The sequence below is a fragment of the Schistocerca americana genome, chromosome X (genome assembly GCF_021461395.2).
Source record: "Schistocerca americana isolate TAMUIC-IGC-003095 chromosome X, iqSchAmer2.1, whole genome shotgun sequence".
NCBI lineage: Eukaryota > Metazoa > Arthropoda > Insecta > Orthoptera > Acrididae > Schistocerca > Schistocerca americana.
The window spans coordinates 619378449-619403437 of NC_060130.1; the positions used below are offsets into that span (position 1 = coordinate 619378449).

General features: G+C 43.0%; 1 protein-coding gene and 1 long non-coding RNA gene across 4 annotated transcripts in view; both read right to left on the minus strand.

Moving 5' to 3' along the window:
* Positions 1–24989, minus strand: part of LOC124556744 — a 215686-nt gene that overhangs the window by 27500 nt on the left and 163197 nt on the right. For all 3 annotated transcript variants that reach the window (XR_006968676.1, XR_006968675.1, XR_006968674.1), the window contains exon 3: positions 23440–23585. This is a non-coding gene — a long non-coding RNA (uncharacterized LOC124556744). The remainder of the gene's footprint in view (positions 1–23439; positions 23586–24989) is intronic.
* LOC124556743 lies at positions 6324–8703 on the minus strand. Its single transcript, XM_047130743.1, has 3 exons — positions 8376–8703; positions 7936–8130; positions 6324–7843 (listed from the first exon to the last, which is right to left on the minus strand). Exons 1-3 carry the CDS (start codon positions 8431–8433, stop codon positions 7689–7691), a joined length of 408 nt encoding a protein of 135 aa, XP_046986699.1. The 5' UTR covers positions 8434–8703; the 3' UTR covers positions 6324–7688.

Below are 24989 nucleotides of genomic sequence, written 5' to 3' on the forward strand. Positions count from 1 at the left end.
CCTCGAAAACTCTGTCTTTTAAAAATTCCTGAAGGTGGTCTCGGAAGTCGTACATGTAGACAGTATGGAGGATACCAGTCCTGCAGCAGGTGGCACAGACTTTCTCCAAATCAAATAACATGATCACAGTCTGGTATTTCCGCAAAAAACCACTTGTGACGGGTTGACAAAGTGACGAGATGGCCAACTGCAGAGCAGCACACTCGAAACCCACACTGTGCAGCGGTTAGTAAATTGCGAGCCACTATACCAGCAGGACAGGAATCATATTTTCCATCATCTTGCAAAAAACAGCTGGTGAGAGAAATGGGGTGGTAGCTAGAAGGAAGGCGTCCGTCCTTAGTTTAGTATGGGTATGACAGTGGCTTCTCACCAGCATATGGAAAATGAGCCCTCTGTCCAGATGCGATTGTATATATAAAGGAGAATGTGCTTGCACCCAAGAGAAAGGTGCTGCACCATCTGAATGTGAACATCGTCCGGCCTTGGGGTGGAGGATCAGGATGAAATGAGAGCATGATCTATCTCCCTCATAGTAAAAGTAGCATTATAGCACTTATGATTCTGAGAAGAGAAGGGTATCGCTCGAGCCTCCTCCAGTCGTTTCCAATGGAGGAAGGCAGAGTGAAAGTGGGTAGAGCTAGAAATCTCCGCAAAATAGCGGTCCAAGGTGTTGGAGATAGCAATGGGATCCATAACGATATCATCTGCTATGGTCAAGCCGGAAATTGAGGAATGGACCTTGGTTCCAGAGAGCCATAGGACGTTGGACCACATGATGGAAGAGGTACTGGAACTGTTAAAAGAACTGGTAAATGACATACAGTTAGCTTTTTTGCTTTCTCTAAGAATGCGACAACACTGCACACACAACTGTTTCTAACGAATACAGTTTGTCATCGTAGGATGATGGTAAAATCGTGGAGAGCACGTCTCTGCGAGCGAATTGCGTCGCGGCACGACACCAAGGGACAGGGACATGGCGTGGGAAAGATGAAGCGCGGGGAATTGAATGCTCTGTGGTGGTAAGGATAACGTTTGTAAAGTATTCTAACCTGGTATCACAACTGGGGAACAGTTGTTCATCGAAGGTCGCCAGAGAGCAGTAAAGCCTCCAATCGGCCATAGAAAGCTGCCAATTGGCTTTACACATAGGTGAGGTATGAGGTAGCAAACAGACAGCACACGGAAAATGGTAACTCTAGTATGTGACAGAGAGAACAGATCACTCAAGACGACAGGCAACATGGGCAGAATGAGAGATCCAAATGGGGATAGGAATGTGTGGAGTCTGAAGAGAACGTGGGTGCTCCAGTGTTACGGCAGATGAGGTTGAATTGAATTGATTGAGAAGAGAAGCTCTCTGACAGTTTCTGGGAGAGCCCCAAAAGGGATGGCGTGCGTTAAAGTCACCGAGCAGCAAGATGGGTTGAGGGGGTTGCACAATAAGCTGGAGGAAGTCTGCGCTGGTGACACTGAATGACGGAGGGATGTAAACAGTACAAAGGAAAATGGTAAAGCAAGGAAGGAAAATGCGGATTGAAACAGCTTGCAGCTGGGTGTTCATGGAGATAGTATGACTATGAATGACATCCCAGATGAGCAGCATGACTCCCCCAAGACATGTAATGCCATAGCCAAGGGGGGGGGGGGGGGGGGGGGAGGGGGGGCGGCAAGGTCAAAGCAGTCCACAGACCAGAAAGAAATGCGCCATGTCAAAGCGGTTGTGAGGGTGCAATTTTGTTTCCTGCAGGCAGAGAACAAGTGGAAGATGTGATTCCAAGAGCAGCCATAATTCCTCCTTGTTGGATCTAGGACTGCGTATGATCCATTGGAGGAGAGTCATGACAGGGGAAAGGGAAGGAGAGAAAAAATGAAGAGGTGTCACCTCAGCAGCTGCTGCATGCCAGCCTTCGAAGACACACTGCTAGACTGTGCAGAGGCTAGAGGATCCTGCTCCATGAGATATAAAGAGGCATATATGGGGTCCAGGGCAGAAGAACTGTTGACGGTGCACACCGGCGACACAGAGGTTGGCCGCGTGAGGGTGTCATGCGGCGACACCACTGAAGAGGATCTCCGAGTCAGAGACGGAGAAGACCGTTTGCCTTTTTTTTAATATCTTTGAGCCTATGTGGTTGGCAGATGACGATTCAGATGTTTGTTGACTGGAGGGACGCAAAAAAAAAATCTTCGGTGCAGTACTTCTGTTGTCCTTTCTGGCTGTGAAGCACGTGATTTCGCCACTGGGGGCAAAAGTTTGGTGGTTTGTTGCACAGCTGGAGGAGAAGGAGACGGGGATGCTACCGTGATACTGGGTGATTTTACAACTGCAGTGCTGTATTAAAGATCGCAAGTCAGCGTGACCATGTCCTTTGTGGAGCGAGGCATAGTAAGAACAGTACTGTAAGTGCCAAATGGTAAAACACAGAGTTTTGACTGCCAAACAACATGTGAGTGACAGTAGTTTTCCTTTCAGCTGGATCTCAGTAATGGGCTGCTCATCGATATACACGGGAGCACCCTACCACAAGCACCACATTTGGCCGCAGTTTGACTGGAAATGCTAGAGCTGTAGTAACGTCGACACTGGTATCAAAGCATCAGTATAGTCTGGCCATTATAACTTCATAGCCTGCTTTGATCTTTGATGGAAGCACTAAATGTGAGAGAAAAACAGTGTTTGTAGGCACTAAGGTTGCATCATCAACCTTTTTCATTACCTGATACGACTGCAGTGATGCCCCTGACCAGAGAGATAAGTTTGACTTTCTGTCTCGGTCAGACCATTGAGCAGCCAAGTGTACATAACACCACGCGAAAAATTCAGCGTTCGATGGGCCTTGACACGAACAGAATAGCCATGGAGGAGTGAAGCTGCTAGCAGTTTTTGCACTTGATAATCAGAAGTAGCCTCCAAAAGCGAAGTGCCATTGCATAAACAAGAGCTGGATTTCACAGGGCGGGCAACTGCATCAACAACTTTCTGACTAATAAATGGATTAACTGTAGTAAAGGACTGACTTGTCTTCAGTACGTGAAACCACAAAGAGCCGAGGCGCAACTGGGTGATTCTTTCAACCTTTAGCCTCATTCCGTTTACGTTTAGTAGACGTATACTGTGAAGACGTCGTTTGTCTCATTGTGAGAAAATCCCCATGATTGCCAGTGTCTCCAATGGCGTGCTCCTTCCAACTGGGTGGACTTAGGTGATTGTTCACATCTCAGGTCACACCTCCCGAACACCTGACAGAGGAACCAATTGGCAAATTGAGAGGTAACAGCTCAGGCAGTCACTCCACCCTGGGCCTAGCCTGTACCAGGAGGTTCGTGTGAACCCTACCTGTCAACTAGGGGCTGGGAATTACGCATTACCCAGTCACCTGTTAGGTGTCAGACGGGTGTGTCGGCCTTCAGGAGCACACAGAGAGGAAGAAGAAAGAGAGGAATCTGAAACACCAAAGCAGAGGAAGGATAGAAATGGAACAAAGAAATAAAAAAAGACCGAAAAAACAGTAGAGGGACTGTTCTGATGTTAGGCTACTGAAAATGCAGAGCACATACCCAGACATACAGCACGGAAGGGTAAAGATGTTGCAAAGGCTGGGACCCATGGTGGTCGAGCATGAACTCGCCAAAGAGTGGCGAGCCCCCTGGGGAATTTCAATCTAGAGAGCTGTATTCCTATGCTGGCTCAAGCTGTAAGCAGATGTAACCATTCTTCATCTACATATATACTCCGCTAGTCACCAAGCGGTGTGTGGCGGAGCGCACTCTTCGCGCCAAAGTCATATTCCCCCGCCCCCCTCTGTTCCACTCCCGGATCGCGCGAGGGAAAAACGACTGTCTGAACGCCTCAGTACGAGCTCTTATCTCCGTTATCTTTGAACGGTGATCATTGCGCTATATGGAAGTTAGTGGAAATAATATATGCTCTACATCCTCGGCGAAGATCGGATTTTGGAATTTAATGAGCAGCCCCTTCCGTTTATCGCGTCCTCTATCTGCAAGTGTGTCCCACTTCAAACTTTCTCTGATATATGTAACATTCTCGCGATGGATAAATGTACCAGTCACGAATCTTGCCGCTCTTCTTTGGACCTTCTCAATCTCTTGAATCAGACCCAACTGGTCAGGGCCCCATACAAACGAACAACACTCGAAGAGTGGACGAACTAAAGTATTGTAAGCAATTTCCTTTGTTGAAGAACTGCGCTGTTTCAGGATTCTACCAATAAATTGCAATCTAGAGTTCGCCTTACCTGTTGCTTGTGTAATCTGATCGTTCCATTTGAGATCATTTCGAATAGTCACACCCATATACTTGAAGGATGTTACCGCTCCCAAAGACTGGGCATTTATTTTGTACTCTTACATTAATGGGGATTTTCGCTTTTTATAGGCAGTAGGTTACACTTACTAATATTGAGAGACAGCTGCCAGTCATTACACCACGCATTTATTTTCTGCAAATCCTCATTGATTTGTTCACAACTTTTGTGTGATACTACTATCCTGTAGACTACAGCATCATCGGCAAACAGTCTAATGCCGCTGTCAATACGATCAACCACATCGTTTATATAAATCGTAAAAAGCAGCGGACCTATTACGCTGCCCTGGTGCACACCTGAAATTACGCTTGTTTCTGTTGAAGTCACCCTGTTCAGGACGACATACTACTCTCTGTCTGTTAGAAAACTTCCTACCCAACTGCATATGTCATCAGATAGACCGTAACCGCGCACTTTTTGGAGCAAGCGACAACGCGGAACTGAGAAGAACGCCTTTCGAAAGTCGAGATATGTGGCATCAACCTAGGAGCCGGTATCTAGAGCCTGTTGTGTATCATGCACACAGAGGGCCAGCTGTGTCTCGCATGACCGCTGTTTCCTAAAACCGTGCTGGTTTCTGCAGGTGAGCTTCTCAGTCTAGAAACGTCATTATGTCTGAACACAAAATATGTTCCATGGTTCTACAACAAATCGATGTCAGTGAAATTGGCTGGTAATTATGTGCATTCGATTTTCTATTCTTTTTATAGATAGGTATGACCTGGGTCTTTTTCAGTCCCGTGGGACTTTCCGCTGTTCCAATGATTTCTGATAGATGATGGATAAGAATGGTACTATATTTGCAGCATAGTTAACATAAAATCTTACGGGGATACCGCCTGGGCCAGATGTCTCACTGGCGTCTAAGGATCTTAACTGTTTTACAATCACACATACACTAAACACCATGTCAACCATCCTTGCCTTTGTTCGATAGTTGAAAGGGGGAATGGTGCTGCAGTCATCTACCGTAAACGAGTTTTTGAAAGCTAGGTTTAGAATTTCGGCCTTCTGGTTATCATCAAAAAAATGGCTCTGAGCACTATGGGACTTAACATCTGAGGTAATCAGTCCCCTAGACTTAGAACTACTTAAACCTAACTAACCTAAGCACATCATACACATCCATGCCCGAGGCAGGATTCGAACCTGCGACCGTAGCGGTCACGCGGTTCCAGACTGTAGCGCCTAGAACCGCTCGGCCACTCCGGCCAGCTGGTTATCATCATACGTTACATTACGCGTACTGTCAGCAAGAGAAGGTATTGAAATATTATTCATAGATTATACGTACGACCAAAATTTTTGAGGTTATTTTTAAGAATCTGTAGATAAAATATTGCTCTCAAATCCGTTAAAAGAATCTCTCATTGACCTTTTGACAGCTGCTTTCATTTCGCATAATTTCTGTTTGTCAGCGGGATAGTGACTACGTTTAAAACGACTGTGCAAAATTCTTTGCTTTTTCAGCAACTTCCTAGTATGTTTGTTGAACAAGGGTGGATCCTTTCCTTCCCCTATATCCTCTTCACTCCTGACATGAAAAAAATTTACAGGCGATTTTTCTTTTCATATTTTCCAACAAACTAGTATACTAGCATGACACATATGCCAAAGAAAAAAAATTGGTTATTCACTAGGGCATACATGGAGGTCCACATGTGTGGTCCTCGGGTCACAGTTATCATGATAATGTACTTGTCTTTGATTACATTTTCTCTCTCTTCCTCAGTAAAAACACTTTTTTTCAACAAAATAATAATTTTTTGTAAACTTAACTACACATGTTAATTTACACAGAAAATAAGTATTTTAATTTCAGTATTTTTAAATACAGTGTTTCCAATACAGGTTTCTGTTGATACTCCACAAATGAAAGAAAATAAAAAAATCATACAACAATTTCTGCCAAATAATAACTTGATATTGTCCATAAATGAATCTTTACTTTTTGTGATAGGCTTCAAAACAATTATTTTTCATGACACACAAATACATTTCACATTTGATACAGATGACCCTTGTCTTGGAACTGCAGCCATGATTCCTGCATTTTGAGGCATTCTTTGCCTCAACAAATTTCTGTAAATGGCCTACATTGTCAAACCTAACTTCTGCAATTGGTTGTGACAGAGCTCTTCTTGCCTTTTTATCCATATTTTGTACATCATCTACATCTTCACTATCAGAGGAATTGACTACAGAAGGCCGCCCTCTTCTTCTAGCTACAGGTTCAACATATTTATAATTAATCATAGCTTCGCCTACGTGCATTTTGTAATCCATCAGTGAAAACCTTCTTTGTTTGGGTATTTCATTTTATGAGCACCATCTGCGGTACATCACCCAACAATTGACATCACAAGATCTATAAAATGATTAAACATTCTTACAGGCCATTTTGATGTGCGAATGTAGCATCTGTAATATGACAAAAATCTATCACAGAGATCAACACCTCCCATGTTTCCATTGTAAAGCTTCACTGCCACTGTCTGAGGAACATCTGTCTTCTTTTTCTGTTCTCTTGACCACCTCTTACATGTGGTTGGAGGGCTGCTTCCAACACATGATGAGAGTATTAGGACACTTTTACTGTCTTTCCCATTTTTCCCATTCTCCCCATTGAAATAGCCTGTCATTTTTCAATTTCTTCACTATTGGACCCAATCTGTTCTTCATAACTGTACCTGTCTGATAAATTTTCCTTCCTGGCAACATGTCTACAGATTTTACACTTGTGAAAAATCTGTCAGTGTATACACAATGCTGGTTGTCTCTAGGAACACTTTCTGTCATCACCTTAACAACTGCTGCACTGAGACCATATTCTTTCATATCTTCAGCTGACACAGTACCTGACCCAGTATAAAACATGAAGTCCAACACAAGGCCATCAGGTGCAGCCAGAATGAAGCATTTTAAACCTAATGGATTAGGTTTTGATGGTACGTAATTCACAAAGCCCCATTTACCAGAAAATAGCACCATCTGTTCGTCAATGGAAAGATGATGTGATCTTGAAAGGGTCAGACATTTCTCCTGCACACAATCAAGAAAAGGTTTTACCTTCCAAAGCTTCTCGTTGTGCTCACTTGTATTATCCACAAAATGCATATAATTTCTCAGTTCATAGAAACGGTTTCTTGTCACACACTTAGCAATAACTGGAACCTGAGTATCTTGCTGCCAGTACAGCTTACTTTGTGCATAGCCCAGAACTCACATAACAACACGTATTCCAGCTAAATGCAACATTTCTTCTCCACTGGTGTTAACAGATTTATGTTGTCGTTTTTGAACTGAATACAAATTGGTTTGTTGTGCATGTTCTTCCCAGAATGTCAGAGGAGGTTATTCCAAGAAAGATTCAAAAATTCCTTTCTCTTCTTCATAATCTGGAAGATGGATTTCGCTCTCACGAGGATTCGAATACGGCATTTCTTTCTTCCTCCACTTCATAGATCGCACTGGCAGATGTTGTGGAACAAGAATTTCGTCTTGGGGATCTACAAATAAACAAAATTGTAAGAAAAAACATGAGTAAGTTCGCTACATAATTTATAATATTATTGATCATTACTATATGGGGTAAACCTACCATTCCTATCGTCTAATTCTTCAGAAGAATCCACAGTCTCACCTACTGTTGCTTTATCTTCATCATTGGCTTCAGGTTCAACAGGAAAATCTCCAGTCAAAAATGAAAATTCGTCATCTTCCCCATCAGATAATTCGGCATTACTGTCGTTCAGAAGCGCTTCCAACTGCTCGTCAGTTAATATTTCATTCATATCTGTAAAGTATAAAAAGGACAGTTACTTCAGTACTCTACTGTCGAAGACGAAATTGAAGTCAGCAAATTCATATTATGACCTTTGGTCCACATACGAGGACCTTCAGAAAATGAGTTATTTCATAGTAATAAACAAAATATATTCAAATCGGAACTAACTATCAACATCTAGAAGAGTTAACACACTTGAGAAAAAAATCATAGCATTTTAGACTAATATTTGAGCATAATAATTATTTACATACCTTTCCAACTTCTAGTAGCAGCCATTTTGAGTGCACAGCCAGCTGTAAACAAATACATCAGTCGTTCCTGGCGACGTGCTGCGCTCTCGTGTTGAAACTGAGAAATAGAAGGTCCACGCTGGTGGACCAAAGGTCTGTAAGCGGAAAAATACGCGTATTTGCGGAGAAAAACAATAACGAACGTAGGTCCACATTTGTGGACCGCTGGAACGAAGAGGATATTTTAGCTAGACACATATTTCTCTAGCACATGGTGGACAATACCTTTAAATTCCGACCAAAGATGCTCAATATCTTTGTGTCCCGCGGTGAATGCTTGGAGCTGACTATGAAGATATTGATTAATGACACATTTATTTGCTTTCCCAAACATGCTGTTTCTTTGGTGCTTTTGCAACTACCACTGACATAGAAGCCACAACGACATTATGGTCGCTAATACCTTCTTCTAGATTAACTTCCTCAAAAAGATCAGGTTTGTTTGTCGCCAAGGTATCTAATGTGTTCCCATCTCGAGTTGGTTTTCTAACCAATTGCTCAAGGTTGTATGTTGAAAGCTCTCCCAGAATAACTTCACACGAGACTTTGCTTCTGCCTCCTGTGATAAACGAATAATTTTCCCAGTCAACGGACGCCAGATTGAAGTCTCCACCTATATCTAATGGATAATTTGGATATTTACTTCCTGTGTACTCAAGACTTTCCCTGAAACGTTCTGCGACGTTTGTTGCGGATGCTGGTGGTCTATAAAAACGTCCTAATACAATCGTCACTCCTTGTCTGATTGACACCTTTATCCAGACTATTTCACAGTCCGACCCAGTATCGATCTCAACTGCGTTTAAACAACTTTTAACTGCAATGAACCCATGAACGCACCACGTCCCATAGCATCAGTCCTATCCTTCCTAAACATTGTTCAACCCGAGTTCAAAATTTCACTGCTATTTATGTCTGGTTTCAACCAGCTTTCGGTACCTAATACAATATTGGCACTACTACTGTTTATTTCGGAGAGTAACTCGGGGATCTTGCTACAGCCACTTCGACAATTTAGTAACATGAGGAATCTACAACCATTTTCGTCACGTCGACGTAGCCTCTGGTTTAGATTTTCCACTCGACTCCAAACCAGAGCACCCCGATCAACCCTGGATACGATGCTGCAAATCGTGAGCTTGGCTTCCACTCCTCTAGAGATGGAGGCCGCCTTCGCCAATATAGCCAGCCGTCGAAAGGACCCGAGGCTTTCCTCGGAACCCCGACGACTGGCATCGTTGGTGCCGATATGTGCAACAATCTGCAGCTGGCTGCACCCCGCACGCTCGATAGCCGCCGGAAGAGCCTCTTCCACATCCCGGACATGGCCCCCAGCAAGCACACCGATTGAACGTTGAACTTCTTCCCTGCCCTAGCCGCTATGTTCCTGAGGGTCTCCATGACCCGCCGAACATTGGAGCTCCCAATAACTAACAAACCCCCATCCCCACATGCCTGTCCGGACCTTGCTGAAGGAGCGACCACTATCCTGGCAGAAGGTGCATTCTGATCTGACTCAGCCTCTCCTCCCCCCCCCACCCCATCCCCCAATCATCAGATAGCACACTGAGTCTATTTGCAATGTGCATGGGATTTGTCAGGAGCCTGCGTTCCCCATGCAGCCTTCGTCTTGCGACCTCGACACAGTCTGCCACGCACACTGAGGTGAGAGTGGGCCTGCCGGCTCAGTCGCACCTGAGGTCGGCTCAGTGACAGAGAGCTGTGACATCCCCCCCCCCCCCCCCCTGCACATCTAGTACAGCAGAGGCTGCCCCAGGCACCCCATCCCCACCGCACCTCAAAGTGGCACTCTGGAGCCTGTTGACTGTGGCCAACAAAGCTTCCAGCTGCGTTTGGACTGTGGCCAACTCCTCCTACATCTGCACACGACAGACACAGTCCCTATCGATCTAGCTAATATGTGGTTTACTATAAGAAACTTAAGGAAACCTACCGCCACCCACGGTTAACAACTACACTCTAGTTGGCAGAAAGGACACTCAACAACGAAAAACAATAAAAATGTATGGTAGAAGCTAGATCCGCTCCTTTTTTCCTGCTAGGGGCTATATAGTGAATATTATTAAAGAATTAAACAGTAACCTAAGGTAAGTTACACCTACTGATTATCCCTCGTATTTGCAATGTAAACAAACGTTTACGTACACGCGAAAATGACCTAATAAACTTATAAAAACTGCTACCGTCAATGTATCGAGTCTAAATGACACTAATAAACGTAAATACTGAGTATTGTACACTGACTTAATTGATAATCCCGCATATTAACGTCAGTTAAGAATGTAAACAAACGTTCTATTATTTCGTTCCAGTAGTCGTAGCATATACTTTCCTTTCAAGGTGCTACGTCCGCCTGCTAAAGCTGGTTTAATAATATTCCGGTATTCCACACTTGTTTTGCTTATGAGCACCTGTCAAATACGATTTCTCACCGTCCTTTCGTAGATCTTTCTGTAAATAAGATAATTGCTCTTAGGAATATTAGATTCAGTAAACTGGGCATGCTTTCAAGTATTCTACAACCAAACCGTACTGTCTGCTCTGTTATACTTATAGGCCGCGTGCCTAGAATATACGGTTTTACCCTGCAGACGCCATATACGAGGGTTGAGACTTTAATAGTGGCAACTATTTATTTACAGCTCGTACAAAATAGATACGTGTTTCAGAGTTTTACTGACCTTCAGAGTAGTCACCAGAATTGTGTATAACCCGTTGCCAGCGATGTGGAAGTCGTAGGATACTCTTAGCAGCACCAGTTGTGTTGACAGTTCGAGCGGCGCGATCTACTGCCCGACGAATTTGTAGCAGTTCTGAAGCGAATGCCGTGAAATGTTTCCTTCAATTTAGAAATCGAGCTGAATTTACGAGGAGGAGGAGGAGATTAGTGTTTAACGTCCCGTCGACAACGAGGTCATTAGAGACGGAGCGCAAGCTCGGGTGAGGGAAGGATGGGGAAGGAAATCGGCCGTGCCCTTTCAAAGGAACCATCCCGGCATTTGCCTGAAGCGATTTAGGGAAATCACGGAAAACCTAAATCAGGATGGCCGGAGGCGGGATTGAACCGTCGTCCTCCCGAAAGCGAGTCCAGTGTGCTAACCACTGCGCCACCTCGCTCGGTTGAATTTACGAGGGCTTAAGTCAAGGGAGTGCAGCAGGTGGTATAGCACTTAGCAGCCCCATCAGTCAAACAAATCAGTAACAGCTTGCACTGTACGTGCTTGAGCATTGTCCTGCAAAATGATGGTCAGGTCCTGCATAAAGTGTCATCACTTCTGTCTCTATGCTGTTCATTTTTGGAACACAGTATCACGAGAGGCAGACTCATCAGTATACTGTATTGTCAACAGAGAAGCAATAACAGATGAATGGACGAGTCTTAAATAGCTCAGTGGCTTCGAACATGGACAAGCAATTTGATGTTACCTGAGTAACAAATCCATCAGGAACATATTCTTCTTCTTCTTCTTTCTTTTGAGTCATTAGTTTTCTGACTGGTTTCATGCAATCTCCCACAAATTCCTGCCTTGTGCAAACCTCTTTATCTCACATGGTGACTGCGCCTACTCATCATCATTGCTTTCCTTCAAATTTACGATTAAGCCGGTGGTTGGGCAGAAATCGAAGTGACAGAACTGGGAGTTCCAGATGGCCAAGCGTTTAAAAAAATTGGAACTTCGGCAAGGATCGGGTGAGGCATGAGCCACTTATGTCAGTACTCAGTCCAGATGGGAGCTGGCGCAGAGGAGGCTTTAGACCTGTAATCCGAGGACTGTGGGGTCCAGTCCCTATATGGAAACTTATTTTTTACTATTTTCAGTTTTTAAGTTATTTATAGGCAAACAAACTGAATAAATGTTGAATGCATTCCATTTATTAATACCCTCATAAAAGGCATGACAAGGGAATGCAACAGAAAAATTGGGATTGCAAGTAATTTCCAAGGATTGTACTTACATCACCCATGAGGACTCTGTAAATAACATTCCAAGAAAGGATTCTAACTGATATGTAAAAGTCTTTGTAATCCACGAGTTTCATTTCGGCTTTCGAGAAGCTCTCAGCAGCTGCATGCGAACAATAGGTTCCCTGCTCTTACGACGAATACCACCCCAGCATGTGCAAATCGTCAGCTGCAAAATAACTAAATAATTTTATATACGATGTTTTCATGTAGACCTTACAGTTCTTACTTGGAAATTTATTTTCAATCCCAAATTATTCTTGGCCTTTGCTTCTCATGTCTTTAATGAAAACTGTAATAAATCCAAAATATCTAGCATTCTTCCCATTGATTTCCAGAGAAAAAAACGTAAAAGGTGAAAATAAAGTTTTTGCATACATTCGGTTTACTGGTCTGAAGCCTTTCCGCTGTGCCAACTGCTTTCTGGAAATTATGCAAATACGAGTAGCTCAACGTCAAATCTATACCCCTCTTACGACAGGACATAATCATTTTCTTTGCACATGTTGGAAATGAACGCAGTAACCTTACACCCCAATACAACATTTTAATTCTGCCAATCACGGCGTATCTATCACACATCCCCTACTAAGAATAATACTTCGCCACAAAATGAATACTGCTGGCACCAAAAAATATGGATTCAGTGAAAATCCGCAATAGATGGACATGCCTCATTTGTTTCTCTTGCTAATGGTACCAGTGTCTCTTAGGAACAGAGATGTAGCAGTCTTATAAGCGATCAGATGTTAAGAACACGATCGCAACGACCACGTTACTGTCACCCTGCATAAAAAGAGAAAAAAGCGCCCACAGGGAAGCATATAGGTACTATTTTTCCCTCTGTTTGTGAGTGCAACAAGAAAGGGAATGACTAGCAGTGGTACAGGGTACTCTCCGCCACACACCGTAGAGTGGCTTGCGAAATAAGCACAAAGATGTAAATGTAAATTTAGTCTAGCTATTAAGATGTCAGTCCATTCATTTATATGCACACAAAACTCGTGGAAGAGTGTTGTCATTTATTTTTGCTGCTGATTGTCTCTCTGTAGAAAACCATCATATTAACCCCTAATTTTCTCATTGCAGTCACTTAGTGAGACATATGTGGGAGATTGCACAATGTTTGACGACAATACTTAGAAGAAACGGTACAGAGCTCACCTCTCAACTCCACTTTCGCCAGAGTATCACCCACATTCTCCACCCTTCAATATATAGCAATTGAATCAACCTGATTCCAACGAGTAAGAGATGTCTGCCACCAAGTTACAGATCCCTGCTAAATCTCCCGAAATCCCATCACGTTCCAACAGCACTGTTCCGTTAGTTCGAAGGCTGACAGATGGAGAGCTAAAAAAAAAAAAGTTGAAATGGTTCTTAGCACTATGGGACTTTACATCCGCTGTCATTAGTCCCCTAGACTTAGAACTACTTAACCTAACTTACCTAAGGACATCACACACATCCATGCCCGAGGCAGGATTAGAACCTACGACCGTAGCGGCCGCGCGGTTCCTGACTGAAGCGCCTTGTACCGCTCGTCCACAGCGGCCAGCGATGGAGAGCTATCACAACGAGAAAAATTGTATTCTAACATAAAAGAGGAAATTCAAAACCAAGTAGAGTATCCACGGACTCTACACAGAAATTCGGTAGCATAACACCTACAATTCATTGATATCGAATGACGGTATATAAATATCACTCTGTACATATTCTAATCTCCTTTATTGTGTTCCTATGATAACCACACTAGAAATACGACACAGCAATGGTCATGGAGTCTTCGTTGAGAGCACATTCTCTCTCTCTCTCTCTCTCTCTCTCTCTCTCTCTCTCTCTCTCTCTCACACACACACACACACACACACACTGTGCATGTTGACGTTGACCATATGTTGTGATCCCATTAAATATACATGCGTTGTTCCAATGGAGTAACTGACCAGTGGTTGAAGTCGCTTCCATGGACCTGTGTAAAGTTTTGTTGCCTGTACTGGAGGAAGACCGTATCGACTATCAGTCTCAAGGAGGCGGATCTTGTGTTGTTTGATACATTGCTTTTTGCTGTAACGCAACGAAGCTATGTGCGACTACACATCTGTAAATAGCCACACATTGTTTCTCTACCATGACTTCGGGGGCTGTACCAGGTACTAAACAGACCTTAACAAGTTTCAATCAATTAACTCCGAAAGAAGGCTGGAAATAGCATGGTGTAAACTATGCTGCTGCTCACACAACACACAGGATGGTTGAAATAAAAGATAGAGGTGGTGTTTCCTATTGACCAAAATGTGGAAGACATCACAACATAAGGAAACTGGAAGACCTTGTGGCATTTTAATGCATTTCTGAACAGTTGTCCGAAAGTGATGACCTTTACATTTAATCTCATCTTCCACAGTGATGGGGTAGCAGATTGATTCCACATATTCAGTTATGCATGCAATCACTGTGTTGGTGCTGGTCATCCCAAGACTCTCTCCATCTCAAACTGTGATGTCAGTCAGTCATTATGCAGTAATCAACATCGTACCAGCAGACAGATCAAATGGAAAAGACACCAATGATATGGGACAATGTACTCTAATAAGTACCACAAATTATAGTGTGGTCACTTTCAGTCATTTTACCAGGGTTTCTGCAATTTCAATGTCAATCAAAGACACGGCCGGATGGTTTTCAGTTTCTGTATCATCACTAAACCACCCCTCCCGTACTTTGCGAATACCATATACTAGACTGCGAATGTAGATAGATTGATGTGCGGTACGTCCATTCACTGTTAATTCTTGAACATATACACCAAAGTATGCAGACAGTGTCCTGTAGCAATGCAGTTAGGTAATATACATATTCCAAGCACTTCCATCATAGTGCTGAATTTACGATTACGATTGGCCATGTTTCCCTATGTGCATGGAATTCACCAAGTGTTCTCGCATTCATAGGATAAAGTTGCATATTGAAAGTTCTCCCCTGCATGGTCTTTGACCAACCCTCCGTGTAACACTGTCCTCGATTTAATTTGCAACTGACCAGACCGCTACAATCCACATCTCATGAAGGAACACAGCGAGATGAGTCTCCAACTGCCGTTCAGCAAAGACTGTTCCGCACCAATCTTACTAATGGCACCCATCCAACAGCACAAGATCTCTCCAGATGCATGCATGTTGAGGTGGTTAGCACTGCTTATCGTTGTACAGTAGATATGGGAGTGTTGTGGTGATATAACAAACAGTTATGAAGAAACGTGTGGTTTATGCATGATTGAGCTCCGGACAGACGGAGGTTGAAGCATTTTGCATAAATGAACTGTGCTATCAGTTCTGAAGTATTGTTCTGGTGCCTGGGGTCAGTAGTAAGGAGGTGTTGGCAAGCATAGCCACGATGTCTGATTTGCAGAATTGCATACCATGCTACACTTGTTGAACAGAACACAGTCTCTTCCACACACAACTGCTGTCATGCATATGTGTACACAGAGTTTGCAGTATCTCACAATTCCCTGTCACCGACTTAGAATCACTACAGTTTGAATACTTGATTTATGGACTGAGCACTTTATAAATCGATACATTCTGTTGTTGTCATGGTTGAATGTCGCAGACCATAGATATCGCGGAAACACATCCGTAGGTCAATAGGACACTCACACCCAACCTGACTGGTTTGGGACAGCCCAGCAGCAGCCCGTGCAGTAATCCGGAAATGCCCATTCATGAGCAGGACAATGTCACACAAGATTACAGTTCAGGGAAATTATGCTATGCTTGTATCAGTACTGTAAAATCATGATCAATGGTAAATGCATGACACAACTAGGAAATAGACAAATATATAACCACCGCACTTTATGTGTGAAATAACGCACCACGCTGGTCATTCCATTTCCTGTTGCACTCACAAACAGAGAGAAGGAAAAAAGAGTACCTATATGCTTCCCTATGAGAGCTAATTTAATTTCTCTTTTTATCTAGGGTGACAGTAAAATGGCCGTTGTGATCCGTGTTTTTAACATACGAGCACTTATCAGACAACTACATCTCTGTTCCTGAGACACACTGGTACCACTAGTAAGAGAAACAAATGAGGCATGTCCATCCACTGCGGATTTTCGCTCAATATTGTTTGGTGCCAGCAGCATTCAGTTATTGGCGAAGTATGATACTTAGTAGGGGATGTGTGATGGATTCGCTGTGATCAGCATACTTACAAAGTTTGTGTTGGGTGTAAAGTTACTGCGGTCATTGTTCTGACATGTGCAAAGAAAATGACTTTGTCCATTCATAAGGCGGTATGGATTTGATGTGGGAGGTAGCGATATCAATGCAGTGATAATCGTAAGGGGAGTGAAAGATTTTGTGTGGAAAATTATGTCAAGTCATAGGAGGGATATAGATATTGATATTTCCAGAGCCACAGGTATCAGGAGAAGGTATTTCCAATACTTCCTTCTTTTTTGAATATCATGAGATTGGGACTGCAATCGTAATATTTAATTGTAATTACAGTGATAAATATGGGGCTGGTTTCGTAGGATGACACTGTTTGGCGTGTGGAGGAACGTGGCAGAGGTAGACTGTGGCCGAAACGGATGGGCATTTCTGGCTGAAGGCTCTCGTGAATGGCAGATACAAAGGAAAGTTCCGACCAGCCAGCTAGTCGGATATTGCCCTCAGTTGCAGGGGCAGGTCCCAGTGGGTGTGCCCTTTGGATAGCTGAATAGCTAACTAATCTTCAGTGTGCGTCGGGCTGCCTCTGCAATCCCCTGTGTTGCACGTTATTCTCTGTGGATAACGAAGCGATTCAATATAGATCACTGCAAAATGTTGGCGCTGGACATACTGGTAACATTCGAATTCCTAGCGCTCCAATCTTACTCCGATGCCCTCCATGGCCTGGCATACATGCACATCCATGACTGTGGCTGCAGTCGCGGCCGTAGTTTTCACTGAACTAAGCATTGGTGCTGGCGACATATGAGGGGCTTGGTGTGTAGGCATCAGGACACGAACACGACGGACGTGTGAGTGTTTCAGTGACCTCTGACATCTAGCCATGACAACTACTACTACTAATACGGATTGGATCGTCACAAAGGCACGTTAAGTGTCTCAGGGAGGAAAGTTGGATGAAGACTTGTGAAACCCCCAAGTGTGCCAGAACCCGCCGCAATCTTTTTAGAGTCTTTTCAGGTGTGGCGGTGTTCCTCAGAATGTAAGTGCGCGAAGTGTCCCAGGGCGGAAGGTTGCCTGGTTTAGTCTGCCGGCCGCACATGGCATGACTGGCATGTCACAAAGAAAGAAAGCGCACTGGAGAGGAGGGACACTGGGGTATTTACAGCGCACCACCAACTTCTTACCGCAGCCTTGCAGCTGCTGTGTGTACAATCCTGGCCGTTGCCGCAAGCCCAGTGTACACCTTGTTCTACTGGCCACAACTCCGAAGGATGGAGCGCGCGATATAGGTTTTCAGATAAGTTTAGCGCGATCTATGACAGTATAATTATGTGGTTCCTTTCGTTATCGGAATAAAAGAAAGTAACACAATTGTTTATCATCATCTAAATTGTTTAAACACCAACGTCAATTTTGAAGTATATTGCAATTTCAGAAATAAACAAACGATATTCTTAAACAAAATGTCTAATCAATGCCATATGCATGCTATATTAGCCAACCGCCGTGAGGTCCTTCCAGTCCAGCAGCTCGGCACAGACAGAGCGAATTTCCCGCCATTTTTTCCCCTTGTCATCGTCTTGGATTACATCACAGGAGAGAAGGGGGGGGGGGGGAGTTCCCTGAGAGGAACATGCCAGTTGGGGAATACTAATCATCTCATCAGAGAGTGGGGGTATTTAATTTATCAATGTAATTAATTTGCATAATTAGTTTGACAAAGTGGCGTAGAACTATTTTTTTGTCCCTCTACTCGCCTTGGATTCCCTACACTTCCTATTTACTTCATTCCCAAGTGTTTTACATTGCTGTATTCCTCAACGTTTTCGCACTGCCGGCCGAAGTGGCCGTGCGGTTAAAGGCGCTGCAGTCTGGAACCGCAGGTTCGAATCCTGCCTCGGGCATGGATGTTTGTGATGTCCTTAGGTTAGTTAGGTTTAACTAGTTCTTAGTTCTAGGGGACTAATGACCTCAGCAGTTGTGTCCCATAGTGCTCAGAGCCATTTGAACCATTTCGCACTTCTTTTGTCGCTCAATCATTTTACAGCTGCCCAAGTCGACTGCTGTTAATGCGACTGAAAAGTGGGAACATCACGGAACAACCACTGCTAAAATAAGACCAGGCAGACCTCACTTACTGCCAAACAACTAACACCGAGCACTGCAGAGGGTGGTTATAAAAAATCGCATGTAATCAACGGAAGGAATCACTCATGAGTTCGAATGTGCTACCAGCAGTTTAGCTAGCACAATGACTGTACGTATGGAGTTACAAAGGATAAGGTACAACGAATACCTACTCGTACGTCACATTTCAGTAGTCAATGCTAAGCGACGCTTACGGTGATGTAAAGAGCGACGCCACAACACAGTGGACTACCGCAAACGAGTGATTTGGAGTGATGAATGACAAAATACCGTGTGGCAAAATCATGGAAGGTTTTAATTTTGCGAATACCTGGAGAACGATACCTCGATGGTGGAGTTGCGGCAAGGAGTATTTTTTTCATATTTAGGGAGTTATTTGCCTTGGGTAACAGAAGAAATATTGAATTTAATTGATGAAAGGAGAAAATATAAAAACGCAGTAAATGAAGCAGGCAAAAAGGAATACAAACGTCTCAAAAATGAGATCGACAGGAGCTGCAAAATGGTTAAGCAGGGATGGCTAGAGGACAAATGTAAGGATGTAGAGGCTTATCTCACTAGGGGTAAGATAGATACTGCCTACAGGAAAATTAAAGAGACCTTTGGAGAAAAGAGAACCACTTGCATGAATATCAAGAGCATTGATGGAAACCCAGTTCTAAGCAAAGAAGGGAAAGCAGAAAGATGGAAGAAGTATATAGAGGGTCTATACAAGAGCGATGTGCTTGAGGACAATATTATGAAAATGGAAGAGGATGTAGATGAAGATGAAATGGGAGATACGATATTGCGTGAAGAGTTTGACAGAGCACTGAAAGACCTGAGTCGAGACAAGGCCCTTGGAGTAGACAACATTCCATTGGAGCTACTGACGGCCTTGGGAGAGCCAGTCCTCACAAAACTCTACCATCTGGTGAGCAAGATGTATGAGACAGGCGAAATAACCTCAGACTTCAAGAAGAATATAATGAAAGCAGGTATTGACAGATGTGAAAATTACCGAACTATCAGTTTAATAAGTCACAGCTGCAAAATACAATTGCGAATTCTTTACATACGAATGGAAAAACTGGTAGAAACCAACCTCGGCGAAGATCAGTTTGGATTCCACAGAAATATTGGAACACGTGAGGCAATACTGACCCTACGACTTTTCTTAGAAAATAGATTAAGGAAAGGCAAACCTACATTCCTAGCATTTGTAGACTTAGAGAAAGCTTTTGACAGTGTTGACTGGAATACTCTCTTTCAAATTCTGAAGGTGACAGGGGTAAAATACAGGGAATGAAAGGCTATTTACAATTTGTACAGAAACCAGATGGCAGTTATAAAAGTCGAGGGACATGAAAGGGAAGCAGTGGTTGCGAAGGGAGTGAGACAGGGTTGTAGACTCTCCCCGATGTTATTCAATCTGTATATTGAGCAAGCAGTGAAGGAAACAAAAGAAAAATTCGGAGTAGGTATTAAAATCCATGGAGATGAAATAAAAACTTTGAGGTTCGCCGATGACATTGTAATTCTGTCAGAGACAGCAAAGGACTTGGAAGAGCAGTTGAACGGAATGGACAGTGTCTTGAAAGGAGGGTATAAGATGAACATCAACAAAAGCAAAACGAGGATAATGGAATGTAGTCGAATTAAGTCGGGTGATGCTGAGGGAATTAGATTAGGAAATGAGGCACTCAAAGTAGTAAAGGAGTTTTGCTATTTGGGGAGCAAAATAACTGATGATGGTCGAAGTAGAGAGGATATAAAATGTAGACTGGCAATGGCAAGGAAATCGTTTCTGAAGAAGAGAAATTTGTTAACATCGAGTATAGATTTAAGTGTCAGGAAGTCGTTTCTGAAAGTATTTGTATGGAGTGTAGCCATGTATGGAAGTGAAACATGGACGATAAATAGTTTGGACAAGAAGAGAATAGAAGCTTTCGAAATGTGGTGCTACAGAAGAATGCTGAAGATTAGATGGGTGGATCACATAACTAATGAGGGGGTATTGAATAGAATTGGGGAGAAGAGGAGTTTGTGGCACAACTTGACAAGAAGAAGGGACCGGTTGGTAGGACATCTTCTGAGGCATCAAGGGATCACAAATTTAGCATTGGAGGGCAGCTTGGAGGGTAAAAATCGTAGAGGGAGACCAAGAGATGAATACACTAAGCAGATTCAGAAGGATGTAGGTTGCAGTATGTACTGGGAGATGAAGAAGCTTGCACAGGATAGAGTAGCATGGAGAGCTGCATCAAACCAGTCTCAGGACTGATAACAACAACAACAACAACAACTCCCTTTGTCAAAATGGTTCTGAGCACTATGGGACTAAACATCTGTGGTCATCAGTCCCCTGGAACTTAGAACTACTTAAACCTAACTAACCTAAGGACATCACACACATCCATGCCCGAGGCGGGATTCGAACCTGCGACCGTAGCACAACTCCCTTTGTCCTTACCAACTGATGACAGTGTTAACATGTTGGGCAGCTATTCCGTGATTATTAAGATACGATTAGCTGTGATGGCAATGTCATATCTTAGCGCCCATTCTATGGGCAGGAGTTCAGATGGGGTCGCAGTTTCTCGTAAATAATTTTAGTTAAAAAAGTTTCGACAATGAATAAATTAAAAAACGGAGAAACATTTAAGATGGTTAGTAAAATAATACGTTGTCCGTTGTAGGCTGCATTGTATTTTATCAAAATCTTGCTATTAGCTAATTTTAGCCCTTAGCCATTATCAAGCATATTTGCTACGACATGTATTACATATCGTGCTCATCACACCATATGTAATACATGACATAGCAAATGTGCTTGACAACGGATCTTGTCCGAAATTAGTTACTAGCACGATTTTAATACAGCCTACAACGGACAGTTTATTCTTTTATTGAAGACGTAAGAGGCTGTGGAACCCCACGGGAGCAAAATCTTCATTTAAGATGGTGGCTTTAATGTTCCAGGTGTTCTACGCAGTCTCGCCTCGCCCGTTGCCCACCAAGTGCAACGCACAGAATTTCATACAACCATGTAAAATTGTCCAAGTCTTTTTTAAGACTATGATCAACTCGCGCGTCACATTGGTTTGACTGTCGGTTATGCGGTGAAAGCTTTCACACTTCACATGAATTTCTCGATCTTGTTTTGTGGCAGGTTCGTAACGATAACACCAAGTGCCGTCACGCTTTGAATTCAATAAAGTCGCGGCGTGGGTCAACGAGTCGTCTTAGTTTTTGTTCACGAGCCAAGGTGTGCGGGACACACTTTTCTCTTCATCAAGAGATTTTGGAGAGTGCCAAACACTTTATTTGTAGATTTTCATTTCGTTGCTCCACTGTGATTTGTGACTATACTTGGCACAATGCGGTCGCACGTCCTTGGCTCAAGAGTAAATATACTCCACAAAATATAGCAGTGAACAACTGGGAAGCAAATACAGATAATTATATGAATGCGTGGTGTATGATCTTTCGGAGATGTCCGAAAGAAGAGAGACACCAAGCCGAATCCGCAACTGTGACACACATCAATATAACTGAAGGTAGAGGGTGGAGATAGGAAAAGGAACGGAAGGAACTCATGATGTCAGCTGCATCGAGTGAAAACGTGTATCGGGCCGGCATTCGAACCCGAGATCTCCTGCTTACTTGGCAGTTCAGTAACCATTGCGCCACCCAGAGAATGTGTATAATATGGCAATTGCGCGGACTGTCTCGGTATGCCCCTCGGCCGAGCCACATTTCCACCTAACACCACCTATCCACAGTCCATGTTCTCAGTACTCGCTATTTTGAGATTCCCGCAGGACGTCAAACGTGACTGTGCATCCGCGTTGAAGGTTGTGGATTCACAGCCCATCGAGGCGACTCAGTTATATGAATGCGTGAAGACTGTTCTTTCGGTCGTGCCTGATTTTGTCGTATTATGTGATGAATTCAATCGTGCCGTCTTCGTTCGATCATTCTCTTAAATGGCCTTTATCCGACAATTCTTTGCAGGACTTCCTGGTTGATGGCTTTATCTGTTCAATTTATTTTAACAGGCGTCTCTCGTACCATACCCCAAAACGCTTCAATAGATTTCAATTCATTTCTGCCTACAGTCCACGTTTCACGGTAGCCGTCGTATAAGTAGCTCATTAACGCTGGTATTTTTCAAACAATTACTGAAATGCGTTTTGCGTCACGATATACTTTTCGTTTTATTCAGTTAAAACATCGCCAGTGTTACAGGCTTCTGGTCCGAAACAACACAACAAATCTGGCAGTCAAATCTACTAGTAAGGCAATATTAAGTTCCTAGGGCGACAATACCACAGGCCTTAGGAAGGAACGAGGGGGCGAATGTTTCCCCGTTCTCACCTTACTCATCACAAGCATTCTCGAGCTGCCTACTATACGAGCAGACTGGCTTCGACAAATGGCAAGGAGGAACTAAACCGGAAGTCGAATGCCGTGAAGTTTCTACTGAAGTATATATCTGCAGACTGCTAAAGCGGATCGTTTGTTTGACTCGCTTAAGAGAGAAAGAACGAAATCATTGGGATGCATATGGAAGTCAATTATCGTTCCACTTCTGTGTCATGAGAAGATGATACGAGACGAAATAAACAAATAAATATCACATCTACACAAAAGTTGAACCAATGAATACCGCGGCGCAGCGTCTTTCTGCAAAGAACGATTACACAATTGATTAACTTACGATATTTGTGCCTCCAGAGAGATCGGGTGGTGGAGAGGGGCAGCCAATTACGCGAGCTTGGATGGTCAGGAACCCAGTCGGTCCGATGACAGACGTACGTCAGTGCTGCTGATGACACGAAGGCGCTTGTCACCATCAGTGCACACCTGAAACAGAAAGGCAGCCATTTTCAACACACTGCAACCACCCTAGAAGGAAAACAAAGACAGAGGATGAGATGGTCAGATGAAGTTAATCGACACCTCATGTTCTGTTATTACCAAGCAACAAACCTAGGAACCAACACAACTGGATACAGATCACAAGTATACACAACATTTATTACTAGATACCCAGAATTAAAATTTTTAACAGAACAACGACTAGCTGATCAGATCCGTGTAATAATCAAAAATAACAGGATACCCCAGTCAGAATTAGAAAACATCAAACAACAAGTACAACAAATACTGGAACAAAATAATGTGCAACCAGAAGAAGAAGAAAATACAGTAATGGACTCAAACATTCCAGAGCAAACAAACAAAGAACAACATGCATCAATTAAACAGCCAGAGGAAAACGAAATCTTAAGACAGCCACCAGAACAAGCACAAATAGAACATGAAGTGACACACATGTTAGATATAGAAGAAAAATTTCAGCTGACATATATAGAATACAAAGACACAAATACAGACATTAGACCATTCTTGCATAGACCGCCAAATAACCCACAAGTCGAAACAACAACAAAAACTATCAACACAATCATACACAACAAAATAAATGAAAATACAACTATGGAAGAGTTACAACTACTGGTTTATATAGGAGCACTCACTACACTAAATATACACAATAGGCAGAGATCAGAACCAACCAACACACAGAAGAAACCCACAAAACCAGCATGGCAACACAGGCTACAGATCAGAATAGAAAAACTGAGAAAAGACATCAGACAGCTAACACAATTTATAAGAAATGAAATGTCAGAAAAAAAACGAAAAAGGTTAGGTAAACTCTCACAACAAGAAGTGATAGAGCAATTAGATGAAAAGAAGCAGAAATTACAAGCATTGGCCAAACGACTTAGAAGATACAAAAAAAGTGAAAATAGAAGGAAACAAAACCAAACATTCGACACAAACCAAAAGAAATTTTACCAGACAATAGATAACACACACATTAAAATAGACAATCCACCAAACATAACAGACATGGATCACTTCTGGAGCAACATATGGTCAAACCCGGTACAACATAACAGGCATGCACGGTGGATACAAGCAGAATCGGATACATACAAGATGATACCACAAATGCCTGAAGTGATAATTTTGCAACATGAAGTCCCCCAAGCAATTAATTCTACTCACAATTTGAAAGCCCCTGGAAAAGATAAAATAGCAAATTTCTGGCTAAAGAAATTCACCTCAACACATTCACATCTAAGTAAATTATTTAACAGTTACATTGCAGACCCATACACATTCCCTGATACACTTACACATGGAATAACTTATCTGAAACCTAAAGATCAAGCAGACACAGCAAACCCAGCTAAA

Coding starts and splice junctions, on each gene's coding strand:
- LOC124556743 (XM_047130743.1), bottom strand. CDS start 8,433: ATGTATTTGTTTACAGCTGGCTGTGCACTCAAAATGGCTGCTACTAGA. Junction 8,131..8,375: donor TGCTACTAGAAGTTGGAAAG/GTATGTAAATAA, acceptor TATACTTTACAG/ATATGAATGAAATATTAACT. Junction 7,844..7,935: donor AGAATTAGACGATAGGAATG/GTAGGTTTACCC, acceptor GTTTATTTGTAG/ATCCCCAAGACGAAATTCTT.